At 41.9% G+C, this 22,742-nt stretch overlaps 1 protein-coding gene and 1 long non-coding RNA gene across 2 annotated transcripts in view; one reads left to right on the top strand and one right to left on the bottom strand.

Moving 5' to 3' along the window:
- Positions 1-5,229: 5,229 nt before the first annotated feature.
- On the bottom strand, positions 5,230-5,515 carry LOC144247220 (uncharacterized). The gene is made up of 2 exons (XR_013340942.1): positions 5,463-5,515; positions 5,230-5,333 (listed from the first exon to the last, which is right to left on the bottom strand). It is a non-coding gene; the product is annotated as an uncharacterized LOC144247220 (long non-coding RNA).
- A 525-nt stretch (positions 5,516-6,040) lies between these two features.
- The window catches only part of SPPL3 (signal peptide peptidase like 3), a 56,168-nt gene continuing 39,466 nt past the window's right edge, over positions 6,041-22,742 (top strand). Inside the window, exon 1 of the mRNA XM_021549915.3 lies at positions 6,041-6,252. Within this exon, the coding sequence (XP_021405590.1) occupies positions 6,230-6,252 (23 nt within the window). The 5' untranslated portion in view covers positions 6,041-6,229. The remainder of the gene's footprint in view (positions 6,253-22,742) is intronic.

Here is a 22,742-nt window from a genome sequence, read left to right on the forward strand (position 1 = left end):
TCACAAGAGTATTTAAAGAATGGTGAGCATTTCTGGCATTGTACTGTCACTGCGTTGATACAATTTCCATGTATTTTATTTGTTATTAGTTTTCCTTCATTCCCGCCCCTCAGGTAGATATGACAACATTACCAGCTGATAACAGTAATTTTCAATTGTAATTACAGTATCCAACCATGACATACGGTTTCTGCATGATATGTCCTTATAATTCAAGGATTTTGCAAACAGACACAGCAGATTGTGGAGCTCTTGCAATATGTGACAGAGGAGATGCTGTCATTCTGTGTTACTTATTTCTGCCTCTCTTTGGCATGGTGATCTCTTTTACATAAACCAAGGTGGAAAATATTACCACTGTTCTTGAGATTGTCCATATTCTGTTGGTATATAAAACCTATTGAATGTTTGAGGGGTGATGGGGAACACAGATCATTAAGTTTAAATAAAGAACAGCAATATTTGTCAATAGAAGCTGTAAAGAGAAGAAAGCATAGCAAGAAATTAGGTCTATGTTATGTGGTTTCAAGGATTCCTTATGCACCCAGAAGTCCTGATGCTGCTGCTTCTGCTTGCCTTGAGTACCTTAAGCTCTAGAAGCTTTTTTTTGAGACCAGTGAACGTTGAAGTCTATAAAACCAGAAATGCACATCTGTTTGTATGATGGAACCTCCCTGAATGCCACAACTGGATGCCACGTGGACAACGCTTAGCTGGACAAGGAAACATTTCAAATACTGAAGAGGTGGTAAATATTCTGTATCACTTTATCCTGAAAGGCTTTTTCTCTTGGTCTATTGGGATTGTCCATTTTAAACTGTAGGACAATTAGCAAACAACTAAATAAACTTACCCACTTTCATTTTTCCATTCATTGGAACCTGCCAGGCCGTGCCAGTGAATGGCTCTGCCCCACTAAGTATTTCAGATCCTCAGTGCAGGAAAACCAGTGAGCTTTTCAGTGTTTCTTAAGTGGTAGAAATAGCTAGGGGTCAGACTGAAAGGGATTCCTGTTGTGAATTAACCAGCATCCCTATTTTATAGCCTGGCACTAAAGATTGCAATATCAGATTTATCAGATTATTACAAGTGCAGTTTTGAGTTGATGAGAGAATGGCAGAGGTCAAGGGTGGAAATAGATTATAGTTCTATTGGAGGAAGAACTCAGTTGCAGAGTGCCATAATCAGACAATGTTCTCCTGAAACTGAATTGTACTCAGGGATGATGCCTTGAGGGTGAATATTTGAAATAAGGGGACTTGTGTTTCCTATACCCATTTTTATCTATTACTAGTGCTTACTCTATGTTGATTTCCTTAATTGTAACCACATCCTAGGTCATGACTTGATTCTCAGGTCACTCTGATTAATATGATCTTGGTCCTTGTAACAGGGGAAACTTAAAGTTTGAAGACACTAAAAGATACCTGCTTGTTTTTCTCATGTTTACAGTATTTGCTTTTGTATTAACTGTTCCAAAGTAATCTCTTCTTCTCTCCTGTATCTAATAAAGTGAGTGAATTACTTAACACTGAAAACACTGCATGAAAGTATGAATGGGTACACAATAGGAACATTATTCTTATTTTACTGGTCTGTATTCTGCTTATTGCACTAGGCCAAACTCACAAATGAGGGACAGCAGAGTCCTCATGGAAGGCAGAATAGACTCCCAAACCCTCAGTCCTGTATCAACACCATTTTTACCTCTGATGTTTTAATGTACTGAATTATATCTATTATGAAGTGTACATGATGAAAAACACAGTAATTTGTTGGTACAAAGCCAGTGTAATGCAGCTTCAAGGAGCACACAGAGAAAGAAAAAAGAAGTCTAAATATATTTATGATAAAAGTGCTACTAGAGGGAGCTCATATAATTCCCTGAATAGAGTGGTAAAATTGCCATTGGCAAATGAAACATGGAGAAATGGTTCTTTTAATAATTCTTTACCATTTTACTGTTCTTCCTGCTGTGGCTGATAAATGCTTTACTGGCCTGAAAGACATTAACATAATCCCCTCCTTGAAATGTGAGAGCTATTATGATAATTTTCACCCTTATTTCTGTTATTGGGGAAAAAAAAAAGCTACATGAGTCCCAAAACCGATTATTATTTGTGCATTGGGAGCTTAGTCCCAAAAGGCACACAGGAGTGTGAAAAATCTGAGATAAATGTTATTTATACCTTGTTATCACAGGGTTGGATTTCAGCTATTTGTGCAAACCCTGAGTATCTCAGTGGGGAAGGACTTGCTTGAATACATGGTTTTAATGTTTCCAGTATATACCCATTTAGATTCTAATGCAGTAGTCTTTGGTGTAAATATGTGAGTGTAATTGGAAAATGTGATTTTACCGAGAAGGAAGCTGGGTTTTTTCATCAGTGGGCTGGGCTGGATGCAGGGCTTGGAGTTGTGATGTGGTAAATCCATCGGGCAAATGGATTTAAATGACAAACTTTCTCTACACATTCCTCCACCTGTATGTGGAAACAGGACTGTGTCCTCCTTCCCAGTCATCTGTCATTTTCTCTCTCCCCTTACTCCCTGTTTCTACCATCACGCTGAGGGTGAGGGTGGAGATCAGGAGCAGCTCTGGAGCTGGGTTATGAAGAGGTTTCCCACTAGGTGGTAGTGAAGAGAATCGTGTCACACACGGTCACTGCACGTTGTAATTAGGTTTTATAAAGGGGAATCCCACAAGGATCTTACAAGTAAATAGCCTAGTATAGCTCCCAGCTGTACAGTCAGAAGTGGATCTCTTGATTTTTGGTTTTTTTTCCTTCCTTTTCTGCTCCTGTCCATGCTATTTGTTCCTTCCTAAACAAAGCAGGGTTGATAACTATACCTGTCATGTCCTTTCCTGAAGGGTGAAGTGTCTACATGAAGCTCCTCTGGTTCTCTCCACCTCCACTACAGCAGAATCAAGACATGGTTAGCTAATGTCATCTGCTGACATTTAAACAGCTTGGAGGTGAGGACTCTGTAGCCAGTACTTTAATCTGATTTTTCTGTACCTACCATGCTTGCCTCTGGGAGCTGCCCTTCCAAATATAAAAATAATTTTTAAAAGAGTTTTGTTTGCTGCTAGTTCTGAAATACCTTGACAGGTCTAAGTAAAGCATCAGTCTACATCAAAGGTTCCAGGCAGAACAGACATTTTGGGAGGACTTTGTAATGTCACAGTAAACTGTCACTAAAATTCAGACTAAAGTTCTCTTGTAGGTCCAAAGAGAGACTGTACAGAAGATACAATGAGAAAATTATCTGAGGAATGCAAGCAGTGCTCCAGTTTGCAGTTGAGAGTAGATGCTGGGTCTGCAGGGAGGAATAAATTTCTCCTGTGAATTCATTACATCGCTATCCTGTAATGATAGAGCAAGCTTGCAAAATCATTTAATAGTCTAGTCACAAAGCCTGAGATGCTGGAAAGAAATTATACTTTAATTGCTCATCAGCTATAAATCATTTGTGCCAAATTAATGTGCTGGAAATTTTGCAAGACTGAGAAACTGGAAGCTGAACACAAAACAGGGATATTGTTTCATAGATAGCAATATCAGTTTTACATCCTTCTCAGCAAAAAGAAAATTTGGAAAGGCTCTTTAGTATCAAGACAAGGCTGAAGACTGATTTATTTTTCTCTGCATTGATTTAAAAGGACAGAGAGGTCCTTTTTTCTTCTTACATTTACTCTGTTATAATCAATGAAAAGGGTAGCACCAATAGGCATTCCAGGCATTCAGGTTTGCACCAGAGTAGAGTGAGGATTCCAAATTGTTTATTTATTATCTAAGCATTTCTGCAGGTCTTTCTGCTGTGCTGAGGAGAACAAAAGCAGGCACTGTATCTACTGTGCAAACCCTACCTAAGATTTTTGTTTTTTAGACAGGGGATCTGTATGTGGGAACAGCAGTTTCCCCCCAAACTCACAGAATGGGCTGTGGACCCCACTGTTCCAGCTCTGAGCATGACTCCTCCCTCCTCCTCTCATGCCCACCGAAGCTCACCGATCTACCCAGATGGGCAGAGGGACTGTGCACAGGGTGCAAGCCGAGGGCAGAGATCAAACAGGGCAGGAAGTTTCTCCAGTTAGTCCAGCCTGAACTGGATGGGAGGAAAGTTTAACATTCCTCACCCTCTCATCCTTCCAGCACCCCCAGCTGCCAGGACTGACCCCAGCAGGGATCCCGTGACCCAGTCAGGCACAGGTACTTGGAGCATTTCCACCTCATGGCTGATAAATCCCATTCTCAAACAGATTTAGTAAGTGGGTAAAGAGCTGATTATGTCGGGAGCTCTAAGGTCATTCCTGTCCATGAGGCCAAAGGGCTGGGAAGAACACTGAGGATTTGGGTGCTGAAGTGACACAACCCATATCACTAGTTTGGAAAGCATAAAGATACAGGGGGAGAAACCCTCCGTGTCCAGCACCATCTTAATAAAAGCCATGTTTAACTGGAGCACAGGAGTCCCAGGCATTCCCTCCACCAAGTACACCTGTGTTGCGTGTGCAGCATCCTCCTGCTGCAGCTCCCCAAAACTTCAGGTGGCTGCAGCACTTTGCAGTTCCCTCTGCACTGACTAATGATCTGAGCTAGCAGGGATGAAGTGATCTGCCCATGATTACACAGCAACTGGTGACACAACAAAGATGAACAGAGACATTCCTTAGTTTTAATCCTCTGTCATGACCATCCAGCAGCCTAAGGTTTTTCCATTAAAGAGAATAAATAAGATGGACAGCATGAAAATAATTTATTCAATCTACTACTAAAGTGGGCTCCAAATTTCGGAGGCATCTGGCATTCCTGTAGATGCAATGAGAATGTCCCAGTGTCTCATTATTTTTTTGAAGATTCTATCGAGGCATAGAATTTCTTCATACTTGTTTTTAAAACAAATAGTTATTTTTATCATCCCCAGGCATTTGTGCTTCTATTTATATTTGATGCAGTTACATCACCTCTAACTGTATGTTCAAAGTGGCTGTTCTCCCTCCCACACTGAAAGGGACAATGAGTGGGAATGCACAGCTGGATGGGAACAATTGATCCAAGCTCTGTAAAGCCCCACTTGCACAAAATTGCTGCAAGTGAACTCCCAGGAGGTGAGGATTACTGACGCAAGCAAACCCAGCAAAAAGCACCAGTTCTGCATTCGGCAGAAACATAACGAAGGGCTGAGGGTTTGGCAGCAGAAATCAGACCAATATCAACGCAGCAGTTTCTCTGCATGAGACTCGCACAGGTTTAATATCAAGCTGGTGATAAAACGAAGCACACATGATTTTTATTTGGTCAAAGTGTCTGGAATGCTATTTTCCGTACCTAAAAAAAAAACAAAACATTTTGAGCATTTGATCCTATTGATTTTACTCAAAGTCCACAAATCCAAAAGTAATCTCTAGAAACACCTGTGCGTTTGATGAATTAACAACGCAGTATGAATCATTTTACCTGAAGGGTGCATTTACCGCGCACCCCGCGCTCAGAGGAGCGCCGGGACCGCGCGGGCTCCGCGGGCATCCAGCGCCGCGCCGGGGCGGCGGGAGCGCCCCGGGGTCCCTCCCCGGCCCAGCCGCGAGCCCGGGGGAGCTGCGGGCACGGAACCCGGCTCGGGACTGACCTGGGGAGCCGCGGCTGCCCGCGGGAGGCCCCGGCCCCGAACCCGCCCGCGCCGTTCCGCCGGGGCTCCGCGCCCCCCGGCCCCGAACCCGCCCGCGCCGTTCCGCCGGGGCTCCGCGCCCCACAGCGCCTGCGCGCGGCCGGCGGCGGCGGCACGTGAAGCTGTTGTGGGCACGTGACCCCGCGCGCCGCTCGGGCCCCGCCCCTCGGCGCGGCTCCGCCCCCGCCGTGCGCGAGCGCGGGCACGCGGCGCGGCCTGGCCCGGCCGCCCGGTGCCGCCGCCTCCCGCCCCCGCCCCGCCCCGCGCCGCCGTCGCCGCCGCCGCCGCCCCGCCGGCCATGAGGCCCCGCCGGCGCCCTAGCGCGGCCCAGCGTCGCGGCTGCTGAGCCTCCGCCGGCCCCCGCGGCCACCCTCGCCCTTCCCGCTCGCGCGGGGACCCCCCCCACCCTCGGCTCCCCTCCCTCCTCACAGCCGCCGCCATGTTGGGCCGGGAGCCGCAGCGGGGCCGCCACTGAGCCCCGGAGCCTGCGAGGAGGATCGGAGGAGGAGCCCGGTCCCGGCCGCCCGCGGAGCCCAGCGCCGGCCGCCCAGCCGCAGCCATGGCGGAGCAGACCTACTCCTGGTGAGCCGCGGGGCCGAGGCCGCGGGGCCTCCGGGCCGGGCCGAGCGCGGCCCCACGCGGGGACGGGGACCGGGCGGGGGCAGCGGCTGGGGCTGCGGCGGGGCCGGGGCACGGAGGGGCGCGCTGGTGGAGGGGCCGCGGGCTGAGGGCTCGGCGCGGCTGAGGAGGAGGGATTGGGGGACAGGAGGAGGGACGGGGCGGCCGGGCTGTGCGGATCCCCCCCGCCGGCAGCCGGGCAGCAGGACGGGATCGCCGGGAGCGCTGGCGAGGTTGTCACCCCCTGTCCCGGAGGGCTCCGTGCGAGCTCATCTCTGCACGGCCGGCGCCGCCGTCCGCCGGGCCTGGAGAGGGACAGGAGCTCGTTCACGGCTCTGAGGCTGCAGGTCACCTCTGCCTAAGGGGAGATTTATGCCAGCGCAGGCTGGTAAATCGGTGGCATGTGTGTGTGTTTTCACCTAGCGACAATAGGCTTGGTCTGTGTACAGGAAATAGAACGACGAGGAACAGACCAGTTCCTGTGGAAAGACATGAAGTATAGCAAATGAGAGGGCATTTTTTTCTGTGTCCTGACACTGTCTCGGGCCTAGCTGGCAGTGGATCAAAGAGACGAAGTGCAGTTTCTTCCTATAAATCTGGGGGTTTTGTTCTGTTGTGGATCACAGCCAAAATACCTCAAATAATTTACCTGCGCATCATCTCTATTGACCTGACCACTGCAGCAATTTATTGTGATAGTCTCACTGCATTTTAAATCCAGTGATGTCATCCAGAGCTGTTTCTTAGATTTTTTGAATAAAGTTACTTGTTTTGAAATAAGTCCCTTATTAAAAAAGGAGTTAAGTCTTAGTTTTTGACCTTGGTGTGTACTGAATGTGGAGAAGGGTTTGAACATGCAACAAATATCCCTGTTCTGAATGGTCCCATTACTTTTCGAAACTTGGAACCCTGTGGGGATTTCTGTTCTGCCGCATGTTGAGACTTTGTCAGCCCCTTTTTCCCTCTCTTGTCTCTTCTCTGTCAAGAACCAACATTTGTATCAGTCTTCTGCTTTTTAGATGCTCTTATTTTGTTTCACAAGCTCAGTTCAGGCAGTGGTCTGGTCTGCTTTAAAATAGCAGTGAAAGGACAACTCTTTTGACTTAAAAGAGCATTTACATATTGACACAGTAAATGAATATTGGTACAGATTTAGGCAGTTTAATGTAGTTCAATTAAATGTGTCTTAGTGTGTTTTAATTGCAGAATGAAATTATAAATTCATAAACTCTTGGATTTGTCAGCTTTCTGGAAAGAAGTAAATGAAACAAAATGTCAGTTATACATGATTTTGATCTTAACTCATTTGCTTTTTTGAATGAGTGTTTTTGCATTAGTAATAGTCTAAAGGGAGGATTTTTAACAGAGGCTGAGAGAGGATTTCGTCTTCTGCAGGTTGCATATTTTAAGGGAATGAAATTGCGATTTAAAGTGTTCACTGTGCTAGGTGGATCTGAAGAATGGAAGTTCTTTCTCACAGTACTGAGATTGTAGAATGAGGACGTGATGCTTAAAACTATAATTTTAGGTCTGTATTCTCTGTGGTGTCCTCATGAACCTGAGGTTTCTGTCACTTTGCATTTTTACCTGTACTCGGCCTTGCCTGGGAGCTATGGGAGCAGTGGACAGAGCAAAAATCCAATTTCAGTCATGCTCTCTTCTCTGTGGGTATTTTATTACTTATACTTCTAACAACAGTTTTGCCTCAGTTTACTTACAGTTGTGGTGATCAGCTCAGCATAAAATGGACCAGTGCTTTAGCATTTTTAGGACAAGTGTTCATTTTGTCACCTGAGGAGGCTGGTGCTCCTGTGCCCTGGAGCTGGTGCAGGAGCTCTGTTTGGAAGTTGGCTGATCCCATCCTGTCCACTTGGCAGACCTGGTCCTTTCTCTGGGTTACAAAGGCAGCTTTCCAAGGGCAGGTGTGTTCTGTGGTGCAGTGTCCAGCTGCTGTGCACATCCCTTATTTCACAACTGAAAATGCATCATCTGGCATTAAGAAAAATCCTTTCGGGCCCCTGTCTCTGCATGGATGTAAATTGGTTCCCAGCTGCAGTAGCACTTCCCTTTTGTCCAAGTGCATAAGGCTTGGTTCCATCTTTTTGTCCTTAACTGTCTGCATGTGTTGTTGAACCACTGTAGCTTCACAAGGTATGATAAAAGCTTATTGTGGGATTGATTTTTTGGAAAAAAAAAAAGTCTCAGTTGTGTTAAAAATACTTTGAAAAAAGGTACTTGCCAGCTGTGATTAGTGGACATGAGCATTGGCAAACATGAAAAATAGGGCTTATTTCAGTGACTGACAGTCTTGGTAATGATGCTGTTTTCAAGAGATGAGAACTAATTCTCATATTGCTTTATTCATTAGTTTGTACATATGAATCTGAGTTTTTTAAGGTAGGTTTACATATTTGTTTTAAATTCCAAGTGAACTGAATGCAATTACTTTCTTTTATTAAGATACTATAAGAAGAAAAGACTAAAGCTTTCCCCCATCTCTTTCATAGTTTTAAATACATGAGCTATCTTTTGACAGTGTTCTTGTAAGATATTTCTTCTGACAACTTCTTTTCTTCAGTAGTGCCCACACCTATAACCATATGTACTTTTATTTAACTCTTTTTAAGTGTCTTAAGTTGTCTTGCTGAGCCAGTATTTCAGATAGAGGTGTCTTATCCTGAAAGGAGGCTCTGCTGAGAATTTTGCTGGTGAAAAAGAGTACTGTCATCCTGGAAAAACTAATTTTAATGTGAAATGTGGGATAAATCCCAGATGGAAATACTCTTTCAAAGAATATGGACTTTTTAAAAAGAAAGGGTGTTTAAATCAAATGCTTGTCAGTGGCGAATAGAGAAACTTTCTTTGTCAAGTTCCTGCAAAAATAAAAGGAGAGGAGAGCTGTGTACCATAGTGCTGCATGGCAAGGTTGCTCATGATTTTGTAGATTAAATAAGAGCTAAAATTAGTTTTCTGCAAGTGGAATAGAATGGGAGAGGAAAGAGGTTGTTGAATACCCATTTTCCCCTTGCTTCCTGTCTGTGCTCCAGCAAGGAAGTGGAACTGGTAGTGACAAAAGTTTCTGCTATAGCAGAGGGAATAAGCATGGACAGAGCAGTATATATGTGTGTGTGTGTGTAAGAGATTAGTAAATACCAAGAAATTTATCTTCAGGCACCAAGCTGTTGGAAGTATGACAGCAGATGAGTATGGAAGCAGCAAGACATGGATCATTACTTTGCAAAACACTTGGTCTGTCCTTAATTTCTAGCATTTTGTGGTGAATTTGTTGTGCTGCAGCCTATTGGGAAGGCACAGCACCATTCGTATCTTGTTTATCTTCAGTTAGTAGGTGTTTAGTGTTTTTCAAGGCCTGATGTAACACCCCCTTCCTTTTTACTGCGGCCTAGGCTGGCAATAGAGATTGCTTTGTTCTTTTTTTGCCCTTTGAATGCACAAAAGATTTTCACAGCTTCCTTCATTGGTGAAGAGCGAAGAAGGGGATTTTTACACCCAAATCAAATGTATTTTTAATATTTCCTTTCCAAGAGTGTTGTATACAAGTAATGTGGATTGCCATGCAGTGTGCATGCCCTCTCAGGGTGGTGATTAGGAGACAGACTGGGAGGGCAAGCTAAGAACAAAAGAAGAAGGCACTGTATTGAGTCACTAATCTTAAGAACAACTGAACTCCCTCTTAAATGTTATAATCACTGGGATGATTCTTGTATTAGCTATCAAATGTTTCATGAGTGAAATGATATATTTAGAAGCTTCTCTTCATAATGCAAAGGGTGTAGAAATTAAATCTAATGATGTGTCAGAGTAATCAATAAAACTACTGGGTTTTGGAATAAGTGTAAATGTACAGTGCTGTCTTTGCTCCTGGGAGAATTCAAATTGGTGTTAGAAGTCTTTCTGAATTCAGAGGTCTGAGAATTTGCTTTGATTGCAATTAAGCATTTAACATGCTGCTGCCATGAATTAAAATGCAGTTTCTTCCAGAAGACTCAGGTGGTGCTTTCAAGTCTTAGCTGGCTGGATTAGATGTGTATGTGGGAGGGCAGGGAGTAAGAGGAGCTACAGCTTGTTGACAGAACTTGTCAAGTACTAGTAAAATAATTTTTTTGCATTCAAGATTTTTTACTTGTTTGCTTAGTTTAGTCTGGGAGACCTTAATTGACTAATTAAGGTGTTCTGAGGATGGGAGGCAGTTTACAACAGAAAACAAATAATTCACCTGAATTTTTAAAATTCTGCACTTGATAGGCAGCAGATTGCAAAGCACATAGATGAAATTCTGTTGTGCTCCTGTCAAAAATCTGTCACGAAATCCTGGCATGCAGACGTGGAGTTTGGCCCTTAATGTTGCATTTTTCAGGAACTGAAATTACCGGCCACATTCCATTTTAAGGATTGTAAGGAACCTCCTGAGAACAAGGATGTCATTGTATGAATGTGCTTGAATATCTAGCATGAGAAAAGTGTCTTAAACCTCAGTAAACTTGAGAATATCAAGTTTAGAGTTCATATGTTTGTCTTTCAGGAATAGTCTCACTTCACTTATTTGTTACCCTCCCTGGAGCTTTTGCTATCTCAAGCTGTGTGTCATGTAGACAGGGCACTGTCTACAGCACTGGGCTGAAAGACAAATAAAGCAAAGAGCATGGCATTAGTAGAAGTTTACAGTAACTTGAATGTACGTGTGTATAGTGACTGATTAGCACAAGGAAAAAAATCCTCCTGTCAGTGTTTGCTAATTGCAAGGCTTTATTTACTAATATATTAATAATTCTTTAAGAAAAAAATTTAAAGTGAAGAACAGAAATCAGTGTTCTCTTGGTGCTGGTGTGCAGTACCTCTTTTAATTAAGATTTCTGTCAGTTCTGCATTTAACCTTTTCAGGTACTGTGGTTGTTCAAGTTAATGGTTCCTTTAGTTTTACCCAGTGACTGGAGATCTTGGCTAGGATGCAGGAGATGAGTTCTGACCCCAGGGTTTCTGGCCTTGCATCTCTCACCTTCTAGGGGAGTGTTCTCATCACCAAATTATGTGTTATTCAGAGGTTGAGTTTTGTGTGTCCACTTAAATCTCTTTCACTTCATATAAAATACTGTAAATATTTGCTGGGCCAGAAGGCAGGCATGCCTTTCTGCTTGGGATTGGCAGAGACCTGGATAAAAACCTTGTTTGGAAGACTGAAGGGTCTGTGGTTTGTGGGGGCAGTTCAGGCTGCTTTTCTGGGGATGAAAGGTTGAATTTCCGTGAACAGAAGATGACCTGAATATGATTTCTTGTGTCACAGATGGGTGCTTAGGTGTGTGGATCCACCAATATCAATAGTTGTTCTTGTGGTTTGTGTGAGGTTTGATGGACCTGAGAATAGCTCTTTCTTCTGCTGAAGCGTAGGATCCAATACATTGCTTATTTTGTGCACTTTGGGATTTTGGTATGAGTTAAGCAGTCTGATGCTGTTGGAATTTGAGGAATTTTGTGATGACCACCAGACAGATTAATTGAGGATATTGAGTTAAGTTGTGTTTTGATGAATACCACCATTTTTAATACTCGATTCAGTTGCTGAAAACTCAGTCATTTGTCACTGAAACACAATGCCAAAAAGTGGCTATTTAGGAAAACTTCCTACAAAAAGTACTTTAAAAAATGTGTCATGCTTTTTAAAATGCAGTGATTTTTATTTCCTGAAATTTGGAAGAAGAGCAGAGCAGACTCTGGTCTTTCTCAATATCTCTGCTATTTTATATCATTATTTGGATAATGTGATGTGTCAACATCTGTGGGATAGGTGCCATTGCTTTTATTGCCCCTTGACATTTTATGACTCTAAGCATTGCAATATACTCTAAAGCAAATAATTGGCACGAATTGTTCAGTCAAAACAGTCTAATTTGATTCTAGTGACATATGAGGAAAGTTTCCACAAAGAACCAAGGGTGAAATTTGTAGAAGCAAGTTGTGCACATTTTCTTTCTGCTGCTACATTGCTTTGGTGTCAGTGATGAGGATTAAAATGTGCAGCGAGTCGGGCGGTGATGGGCGCTGCGTGGAGCAAAGCACGGGCTGCTGGACGGGATCCAGGCCACCAGACCGCCTCGGAAAGGTGATGATTTAATAAGATTAATGGAGCAATGTGTCATTGCAACACTTGCTGGTCCCCTTTCTCTTTAATTCTTCCAAGGGTGCTTGTGTTGATGATCTCTTCTCCTAAATCTTTTGGTGTCTGTGTCTGAAATACTCTGATCTGCCAGACCAAGGTTCTCCCTCCCCTCCTGTGCCTCCCGAGAGCAGCTCAGCTCTCACCATACATTAAGTGTCTCTCTGTCTGCTAGAACCACCATGATGACATTATCCCAGAGCTCATTAATTGTGTAGCTGTGTTGCTGTCATCTTCATTATTAGATCTGTTGAGTATTTCTTTTTAGGTCCAGACCCATGCCTCAGGTCTCAGATTCCCTTGGATAGCCTCCATATATGTGTGTCACATTAAGTGGTAGGGTACAGACAGGGCTGTCAGAAAGTCGGAATGTTCTGCTGGCTCTTTGGAGGGATCCTTTGTAACCGATCACTAACCAAACTTTGTTACTATCCTACAGCAACAAGGATGTAAAATAATAAATGTATTAAATAAGGCTGAAGTGACTTTTTTTTCCAGGAGATTCTTTAAAACTATCACAGCCAGTGTCATAAAGTAGGGGAGAATGCACTAAGACAATTCTCTACAGTGTTGGTCTTAAGATTCCATTACTGAAGTTGACAACGTAGAAGTTGGAGAGATAAAATCATACTCAGAGTTTGTATAGCATTTTCCCTGACCAGTGGAATCTGAAAGGAAAATTACACTGTTTGTCTCTCATTTTTTTCCTACTGTGACTCCAGGTTTGGATGTTCTTCCTTTACTTCCTGGAGCTGGTTCATAGACTTTTGACCCAAAAAGTTATTTTTCCATGCAGGCGGGTATGTAGCCAAAGTCTGGGAAAGGATTCTCTTCCATTTTTATGCCATAATCATGTTCCTTTAGGCACTTCCACAGAGAAGGTTGTGTGGGGGAAGCAGGAGGAGACCCAGGGGGTTCCACCCTCTGTTCATACAGTCTTCAACTTTAGCCAGGAGTTGGCAAGCTTACCTTACTTACTCAAGAAATAGGCTTGAATCTAGATTATTCTTCAGTTCATCTAAAAGGAAAAAATAGTTCTGTGCAGTGTTAACTACTGACTGTTAAAGGTAAGCAGTCCTCTTTGTTTTACTCAATGCTTCTCTCCTTGCTCAATTTGGAAGTCCAAATTTCCTTCTTCATTTCTATGTACTCTGCTGTTTTTTGGACAGAAGTATCTTTAGTAAGTCCTTTTGTTCATCTGATAACTAGTCAGCAAATGACTTCTGGTAAATTTGCAATGATACATAATTTTAAGTATATTTCAAACTATTTCAGAAGTTTAGAGATCAACAGAAATGTTAAGAATTTATAGTGTTTGACTGAATCACAGAAGTCTGGGAGCTTTGCTTACACCATTTTCTCATGTCAGTAGTACTGCAAATAGCAGCTTCATGTTAGAATAACAAAAACTTGTACATGTGGATTCATGGTGCAGTGTGGTTTCAGGTGCTACAAAAAATCAAGTGATCTCAGCATGTAAATTTGGTGCACGTTCCTCTACAGCAGTGACATTTCTCTACAGCACAGACAGTTTTACAGAGGGGCTCTCTACATGAGTTAAGCTAGTAGCAAGTGTGTATCCTCAGGATTTATTTTAATTTCAGTCATTACTGGAATAATGAGCCCAGCTGACTCCAGTTGAGATAGCACAGCTTGGACAAGAACCAGCTTTACAAAATGTTTGAGCTCTGCAGTAGCGCAATTAGCAGGGCAGAGGTGAATGCAGCAGCTGAATTATGGCTCCACTCAGTTCTGGTGTCTGTGGCTCCTGGCCATCTGACATCTCTGGTCAGCTAGATAGCCCAGACTTAAGACTTGATTTGAATTTATCTGGAAACTTTAGTAGTGGGTAGAAATTCAACAGTGAATTCTGAGTCATTACTGTAGTTAGTACCAGACAGCTGTTGGTGCAGTTCTATTGGATGTATAAGACCAGAGCTCAGTGGTGAGTTGTTGTACATATTGGATGTGTAAGACCAGAGCTCAGTGGTGAGTTGTTGTACATATTGGATGTGTAAGACCAAAACTCAATAGTGAGTTGTTATACAAAGAAGTGATTTTACTAGTGCTGCTTTCAGGTTACAGTTGTGATTTATCTCGCAGTCATCTCTGTCAGACCCAGTTGGCAAGATAAAATAGGTGTAGTGTGACTTAGACTTATTTAGTCAATGGGGAGTCCCTTCTCTAGGTCACTGTTAGCTAAAGGTGAGGCAAGTGAAATAGCAGGAGGCAAACAGAGCTGGCTTATAGGGGATTTCTGTAGCCTGTGTTGCACACTGGTGAGGTGAGTGTGTCTGCCTTGCTTTCTAGGTTTGATGGCGCAAGGTCATTCTGGTCCTTTGTAGAAGTTCAGATTGATGGCTGTGTGCTGGAGGAAAGATTATCTGCTCCCTGAACTCTCCTTGAGGTGCTGATGCTGTACCTTCACTTGAATAGCTGCTCGGAAAAGTTACCACAAAGGGCTAAAAGCTCTCACGGGGAACATTATGATCTCTGCAGGGTTTTGAAGATGAAGAGTAGAATCTAATTAAACTTTATGTTGAAAATAGTTTAAAGAGTGCTTTCTTTCCTCAAGAAAAAGGAAACTTTAAAGCTAAATAGTGAAGAGCCAAGCTTCTTTTTCTTTAATTTTCTGCTAAGTTGACTACTTCTAAAACAGATGCAGCTGTAAGCAGTTACAGATGGTACAGAACAGAAAGATGCTCTTTATCATACTTAAGTGCCTTAAAAGAACCCCAGTTTCAGTATTTCAGCTAGTTATCTATCTGTTTAGTTTTTATATTTTTGCAGATAAAAAAAGCGGGCTACCTTAAAGCTGAATCAAAAGATGAAAAGAGTCTGCATAAACCAAAACTATTTCTCTGCAGGGGGCTTTACTGGAAAAAGTTTCATAAGATTTCCAAAACACCCTCTTTAAAGAATGTTCCTACTTTTTGTTGTCACAAGAAAAGCTTCTTAGCTATTTGGGCAAGAGTTTGTTGAAAACAGTCTCTGTTCTGCTACCTGGTTTTGGCACCTGGAACTGACTCAGCTGCCATAACCCTGGCACTTGGGTATGTGAATGTTCTGTGCTTCTGCACACATTTTGTGAGGCAGCAATCAGGCCCTGCCACTTGAACTCAGGACAACTCAAGACCCTTTTTTTTTGAGTTTGCTTCTCAGTTGGAGGTGACAAAAGTAGGGTGTCCATTTTGATGGTCAGTATTTTGTATTTTTATGTCAGCTGAATCCCTTTGTGACTTGGTGCAGTTGTCAATAGTCATATTAACTTCAGGATCTCACCAGCCATCATCTGACAACGTGAATTTGTCTTCATACAGAGCCAACATGATTAAAGCTGCTTAAATCTGGCTAGACAGACTGCTTACTCTATAGCTTGGACTGACACAGGAGTGTACTTTTACCACTGTCACTGAAGAGTCACAGTTGGGTGCTGATGGTGTTAACTCATTCTTTTGTGGAATGTTGATAAAATAATGTTTCATTCTTCCCAGGCAGTGATAAAGTATGTAATCCTGTACTGTGTGAGTAAAGCAGCTCTCGGTAGCATTGAGAGTTGCTCTTTCTGACAAGGTCATATTGGTCAATTTGACTTTAGTTCTGGCTTGTTGATTGTAAGGTGTGATTGTTAAATGCTTTGATTAAACTATTAGGTGTTAATTTTATTTTTTTGACTTCTGAATACATTACTAAAAAAAGTTTGGATTTCTAAGAGCATAATCAATAAATACCAGTCTCAGTGTCAGAGGTATGAGGTGTGGTTTTAGTTTGGCTTTTTAAGTCAACAGTAGAGTCACTATAGGTGAGAAAACATCCTGTTTTCTGATTTCTGTGATAAAAACAACCAACCTCTTTCATACTAGAGAGGCTACTACATCTTGATAACTTAAAAAAAAAAATTATTAGTATCATGGTATTCTGCAAATTTGTAACTTAAGTACAGGAACTGCTGTGGAAATTAAACCTCCAAATAAGACTTTTTAATATATATTGGGATGGAAGGATGTGTTTTGTCTAGGAAGCATTGTAGTGTTCAGATCAATATCCTTCATACATGAGGGGACTCTGTAATGTCTTTGTGCACCAAGTCTTGGGTGAATGTTTTTTCATCAGTCAGGCGAGCTGCATTTTTTAACCTGTGTAATCTACAAAGTAATGATTCCTAGTTTAGGGAAAAGATAGAGACCCTGGAGGTTTTGCCATGTTGTCTTCCTGGGACCTGTTCTAGGTGTTACCCAGTAGTGCCTGCATGTATGTATATGTTAACCTTTTGTCACATTCATTGCCAAAAACACCTGTATCTCACAGATAAACCAGCTGTATGGTTCTAGTACAAATATTCCTGCTCTTTCTTGCTCTGAACTACTGTTTTTCTTCAGTTGTTGCATTTGCTTTATGAGGAGGCAGTGACTTAGCAAGGAGATGAGATTTGCAGCACATTCTGCTGTCAGAGTTCTGCTCTGCATGACCAACTCTGTCACTTACAAAAGAAATGTTATGAATGTGAGTAAACCCTTCTTCTATTAGTCCTTAACTGCAGTGAGTATTATACTCCAGATAGTTAAAACAAAGTTAGATGGAAGGATTTCTCTACTCCTGGTATGTTGAGATTGACCAAGTCCAGAACTGGGCACAGTTTGTGGTGGTCTGGGACAGGTTGGTCTCCTGGAGTGCAGCTTTGGTTAGAACCCTGGGATGGCCAGAGTAAGAACCTGGGGATAAAGGATGGAGCTGGTAAAGGTAAAGAAGTTAAGCAGGAATTTGCACAGGCTGTCTTTAGGTAATACTTTGAGAGCAAGTTAGTTCACTCAAGTATTGTCTGTGTGTCTTGAGTGAAACTGTACACATCAGAGAGGATCAACTTAATCTTCTGGTTTTGGCTTCTGGATAAGCACAAGCGATCAGTTACGGCATCAAGTATGGTATTCCTCTGTGTGCTTGTTAGGAAACCTGCTGTGCTTTTTGTGCATGTTCTTCTGTGTTGGTTCAGATGGAGATACTTTGTCTGAACTTTTTTGGTTTAGTTTGTTACCTGCCTCTCTGCATCCCATAAGAAGTCAGATTATAGATTTAGTAAGATTTGTTGTCATAAATTTTGAAGTAGTCCTTTTGCACAGTGTGTTGTTACCTGTCCAAGCAAAGCTGCCAAAACTATTGCACATTTGTCTTAAAGAGCATTACAAAAAGATTTTCAAGGTGAAGCTATTCTTGAGGTCCTCAGAGGCGACACAGCCTGTCCTGTGTGTGGTGCTGGGCTATTTGTGCTGTTCAGCCGGGGCAGTGGCGGCTCTTGGTGCAGTGATGGAGCCGTGAGTTCAGGTCACACCTTGGCAGGTGTCAGACTGGGCTGGTCTGGCCGGGCTGAGGGACAGTCTGAGCACAGCATTGCTGTGGGGCTCTTGGCAGAGCAGTGCAGGCCAACAAGAATTGCCCTGTATATCCTGAGAGTCCTCCCTTTCTGCCACATAATAATCTGTTTTCTTTTGTCCTTTTTTGACTGCTTGCTGGCACTGTGACAACCATAATATTCTGTGTATGATGGAACATTGTCAATAAATATGCCCGGAATGATGTGCCTGCCTCAGCTGCACTTTAGATGAGCTTAGCCCTGGGTCTGCAGCACATTCTGACTCTTGGATAATGTAGTTGTTAGAGAACCAAGAGAAGGGTGGAGTTGGGTAATTAGTTGTGTAGAGTTTTTAGGCTGAACAACCTTATTCAGAAAAATGGCACTTCTGGACTTGGATGGCTGACAATGTCTGGGATGAGGCTGAATTGCATTAATAGAAGACAGGCTATGTTTTCTTATGTTAAAGACTCGGTTGTCTGGAACCTGGTTCAAATAACTTACTGCTCCACTTCTGGAAGACACTAATACAATTCCCTTTCATTAGGATAAAGTGTGAAAATTTGTTATCTCTTGTTGCTAATAGAAGCCCTTATTTTGCTGATTGTAGTTCAGCTATTGGAAGCTTTTTGTAATGGAATTTTTCAGAGCTGTTAGGAAACTGGTTGCTGAATGTCCTGTATCTTTGTACTGCATAGGAAGTGGATAACTTTGGAGGAGCAGGATTCTAGAACTCCATGACAATCTATTTATAGTGTCTATATGACTAATTTGGAAAGGGTGCAGTGCTATAGTCTTTCCAAATTTGTTGAAGTGAGATCACAGAATTTCCTGACCCCTCTGGCCACTGAACAGTGCCCCAAATCATCCAAAGAGATCCAACTTTCCTTCATTTCTGTGGCTGTTAATTCTTTGCTGACAGCTTGTACAGAGAGAGGAATAAAGGAAATAATTTAGAAACAGTTGTAGGAATTATGTGAATTCATGTATTTTAGCTAGTGTGACACCTTATCAAGGGAGTGATGTCCTTTAGTTTTTCTGTGCAAGCACTGTAAAATGAAGCAAATATTTAGATTTTCTTGTAGTTGTAGACACCTGAGGACAGTAACTCTGCAAAATGCCCAACTAATAGAAATTCATAGTGCTCTTGTTTTGGAAACAAAAGTTGCTTTGAGTAGTAGATGTTTTGTAACCAAAAGTGTCTTGGGTATATATGTTGAGATATTTTTAGTAGTCAATGCTGAGTGGATGTTTTCTTGATGATGAGGAATTTTTAGCATGTTGTAACTAGGTCTTTTTTCTTTATTTAAAAAAAAATCTTACTAAGCTTAAGGATATGCCACCCACCTATTTCTGATAGAAGGCAAGTGGGCTGAGACCAATGGTGATAAAAATCCTCCACTACTCTAATGCCACTTGCAATTTTCTTCACAAAAGGAATCTTCTTTCAAGTTGCTTTGTAAGATTTAAATGTATCAGAAGTTGCTTTTGATTTTGCAATTAGAGAATTGACCAAACTGAATTGGGTTCCATTCTTTCCAAGAGGAAAGATCTCATGAATGCGAAGGTGTGCTGGGTAAGGCTGAAGGAAGGTGGTGTTTCAGTTGCTGTGTGGTAATGGTGTGGTTCTGAGTTCCTCTTGAAGTGTTGCTTTGGTTGAGATCTGTCAGAATGGAAATGAGGAGCTGCTCTGTGTGTTTGGTGGAATGGCTTCTATACTTTGGGGCATTTGCTTGGGCTGGGGACTTTTTGTTGTGTTTCCGTCTTCATTTTAGAAATTGATAACTGCTTAACCCCTTGAAAGAAAATAATTGCTACTGAATGGCTTATGCCATATGACATCAGGAGTCTGTAATCAACTGCTGCAGACACTGCTGTAGCAAACCCAGACAACTGTGTTTTGCCACAATTTGCCTGTGACAATTGTCTGAACATTGTTAGGAACTAGCTCAGTTGTGCTTGGACTTTTCCAGACATAGTTACTTACATTTCTCGTAGCTCACAATGAGAAGCATCACAGCATTCATGTACCTGTATTGTGTTTTGTAAAGAAATTTTTCACTTGTGCAATAGTCTGGCCTTGGATGTGGTAGAGATGCTTAAATTTTTATTTGTCTTTTCCTAATAATGTCTCAGGAGGTGCATCTCCAGCCAGTGTCTTGTTTGAACTTTCAGGGAAATTATCATTCTGTGCTTTGAATATCTCCCTATTACCATGGCAAATAATTCATGCTGCTAATTAAGACACTGCTAGAATTGCACAGAAAGATGGGCAGGGAAGGAATACAGCTTACTTATGCTCACAATTTATCTGTCTTATAAATTTATAGGACAGCTACTGCCAAGGTGGCTCACGGTTTACCAGTGAAGATATACGACCTTTGATTCATGGTATCACCTGAAGCGAGGAGGGAAGAGCCAGATGTGTTTTGTCTGGTGCATATGGAGGCACAGGGTTAGGAGCAGCACTGTGCCCCTGCTAGATTTGTGTTTCACAAGAGAGAAACACATTGAGAGAGACCTCAAAGTACTGAGGGCTTGAAACTGGGAAGGCCATGAGTTCCCTGTAGAACTGTTGCCTGGCAGTTTCATGCCCAGCAGAGTTTCTTACACAGGTCTTGCAAACCCCAAGGAAATCTTTTGTAACTGTGAAATGAATGGGAAGCCATTGCACAATCTGGCAAATGAGTACTAAATCCAGCAGACGATTTTGGTGTTGGTTGGGGCTCAAAGAGAAATGAGGAGACTTCATTAAGGTATGTGTTAAGCACCAGGGAAGTATCAACACTGAAGAAAGCTTATGGCAGTGTCTTGGTTGTCCACATGTAATAGTGGAGACCTTGAAACTAATAATTCTGTGCTATGTTGTAACTGTGTATCATAAGCCAGATACTATTTCTGCTTTTCTTTTTCTTTTCCTGTTATAGGTAAGATGAATTAAATTCCATGTTTTCTGAAATTTGGTGGGTAATTTGTATACTTTGTTATTACTAAATCTTATTTGATAGAAAAAGATTAAAATCATCACCTTTACCAATGGCATTGTGGTAGTTCATACTGCACCTCGTCTGGAACCGAGTTGTACTGCCATTGCACACTTATTGCACAAAATCAAATGCCTAATATTGAAAAAGAATGTTTTTCTAGTCCTTCTTCTTAATAAAAGATAATGTTTTCCTTTGTAAGGGCCTATGTGATTAGATGTTTATCCTCTGTTCCCGGGAGAGCAGACATTGTGGTTCATATTTTCTGTTTTGTGAAGCAAGATTTCATATAGCTGACTACGTCTCTGGAATCTATGTCATTCTCCCCCTAAAATGAACTGAAAGCAAATTGGCTTTCTAAAACATGAAAGAAGCCTAGAGCAAACTCTTTGTCATCACATTCCTGGTCAAATCCAGCATTAGCCTTTCACAGAGTTTCTAATATTTAGTAACGTCTGTGGTTTCCCATGGGGTTGCTTAGGTGAACATAATAAGTGAGAGCTGTTGAAAGAGAAAAGAATGAAAACTTCATCATGAACTGAATTGAGCAAAAACTGGAGGTTGCATGCATGTTTTGCATGTAGTTCTTTAAAATCATGCTACTTTCAGTCCAATGTTTCTTTCCTTTGCAATTATTAATCAGAGACAGAAAATACCGACTTATACAAAACCTACGTAGATTAATTGAATTCTTACTGGTATATACCAGAAACATAGCAGAAATTATGGAGTGATTATTCACATCAACTGAATTTTAAACTTCAGCTCCTGGACTGTATAAATACCTGAAGGGAATGGAGAGAGCAGAGGACACTTGTCAGCTCTGGGCAGAAGCTTGTCCCTTCTCCACTGACTGTGTGGGGAGCTGGTCTTGGAAAGGAAGGGCTCCAGGTGCCCCCAGAAGAGGGATAACCTGTGTCCATTTGACTGAACATGACAAATTTATAGGGAGCATGGCAGTTCCAACAAAAGGGAACTGTTCCCATCTCCCTGCTGAGGTGCCAGCAGATCCTGATTGCTGACTGAGAACTTGGCTCTGACTTGCAAAGTGCAACCTCAACATGTCCTGCAATATTACTAATAAATGAGAGCCCTTACCTTAAGAGGTGCATGGTTCTGTATGTGTTTGGTATTTTTAGAACTGGGGTGGGGTTTAAAATGTGTTTTTCAAGGGTCATACTGTTATATTTAAAGGAAATTCTGGGAGATATTAGAGAAAAATATCTGGACAAACCAGTGTTCAGTCTTGAGTAAAGGAAGCTCACTTTGAAGTAAAGTTCTCTTCATTTTTTCATCCACATATCGTATCTGTCACCTTTTTGTCACATTCTTCTCTCTCATATTAAAATGTTGCCCAACTTGGTTCATTTTGTTAATTATTTGCCTTTCCTTAAATTTTAAATGCTTTTATTTAGAACTGTCTTAAAATATAGACAGTGAAACAGGCAGGGAAAATGTCAAACTTTGAGCTGTTGTGATTTTTGTTGTTGTTGTGCTTAATCCTGTGCAACACAGGTTGCAGTTGCTCATGCATAAAATCCTAACTTAAAAAATCTCCCCAGTGCCAAACAGTGATGAAATAGTATTTTAAAAACAGCTTAAAATTTGTGTTCGCTCCATCCTCATGGTGCTTTACTTCTTACGCAAAAGTAGTTTTCAAATAAAACATAAAGGATGATTAATGGATATTTTTAACTTTTTATTTTTACTTTTTTCACTCTGTACAGTCAGATCTGAATAATGTTATGAAAGAGAAATAGCATTTTAATATTATTTTGGTCTCGAAGTAGCATATTGTTTTTAGGTACAGGAATCAATGCATGTGGCAAACTCACTGTGAATTGTGTCTAAATTTAGCAGGTGTCTTCAACAATCAACCAAAAACTCTAATGTTCAAATCAGCTTTGTTATCTTGCTACTACATTTTCCTGAGTTTAACTTTGGTTCGAGT

This window comes from Lonchura striata, chromosome 18 (genome assembly GCF_046129695.1).
Source record: "Lonchura striata isolate bLonStr1 chromosome 18, bLonStr1.mat, whole genome shotgun sequence".
NCBI classification, from domain to species: Eukaryota; Metazoa; Chordata; class Aves; order Passeriformes; family Estrildidae; genus Lonchura; species Lonchura striata.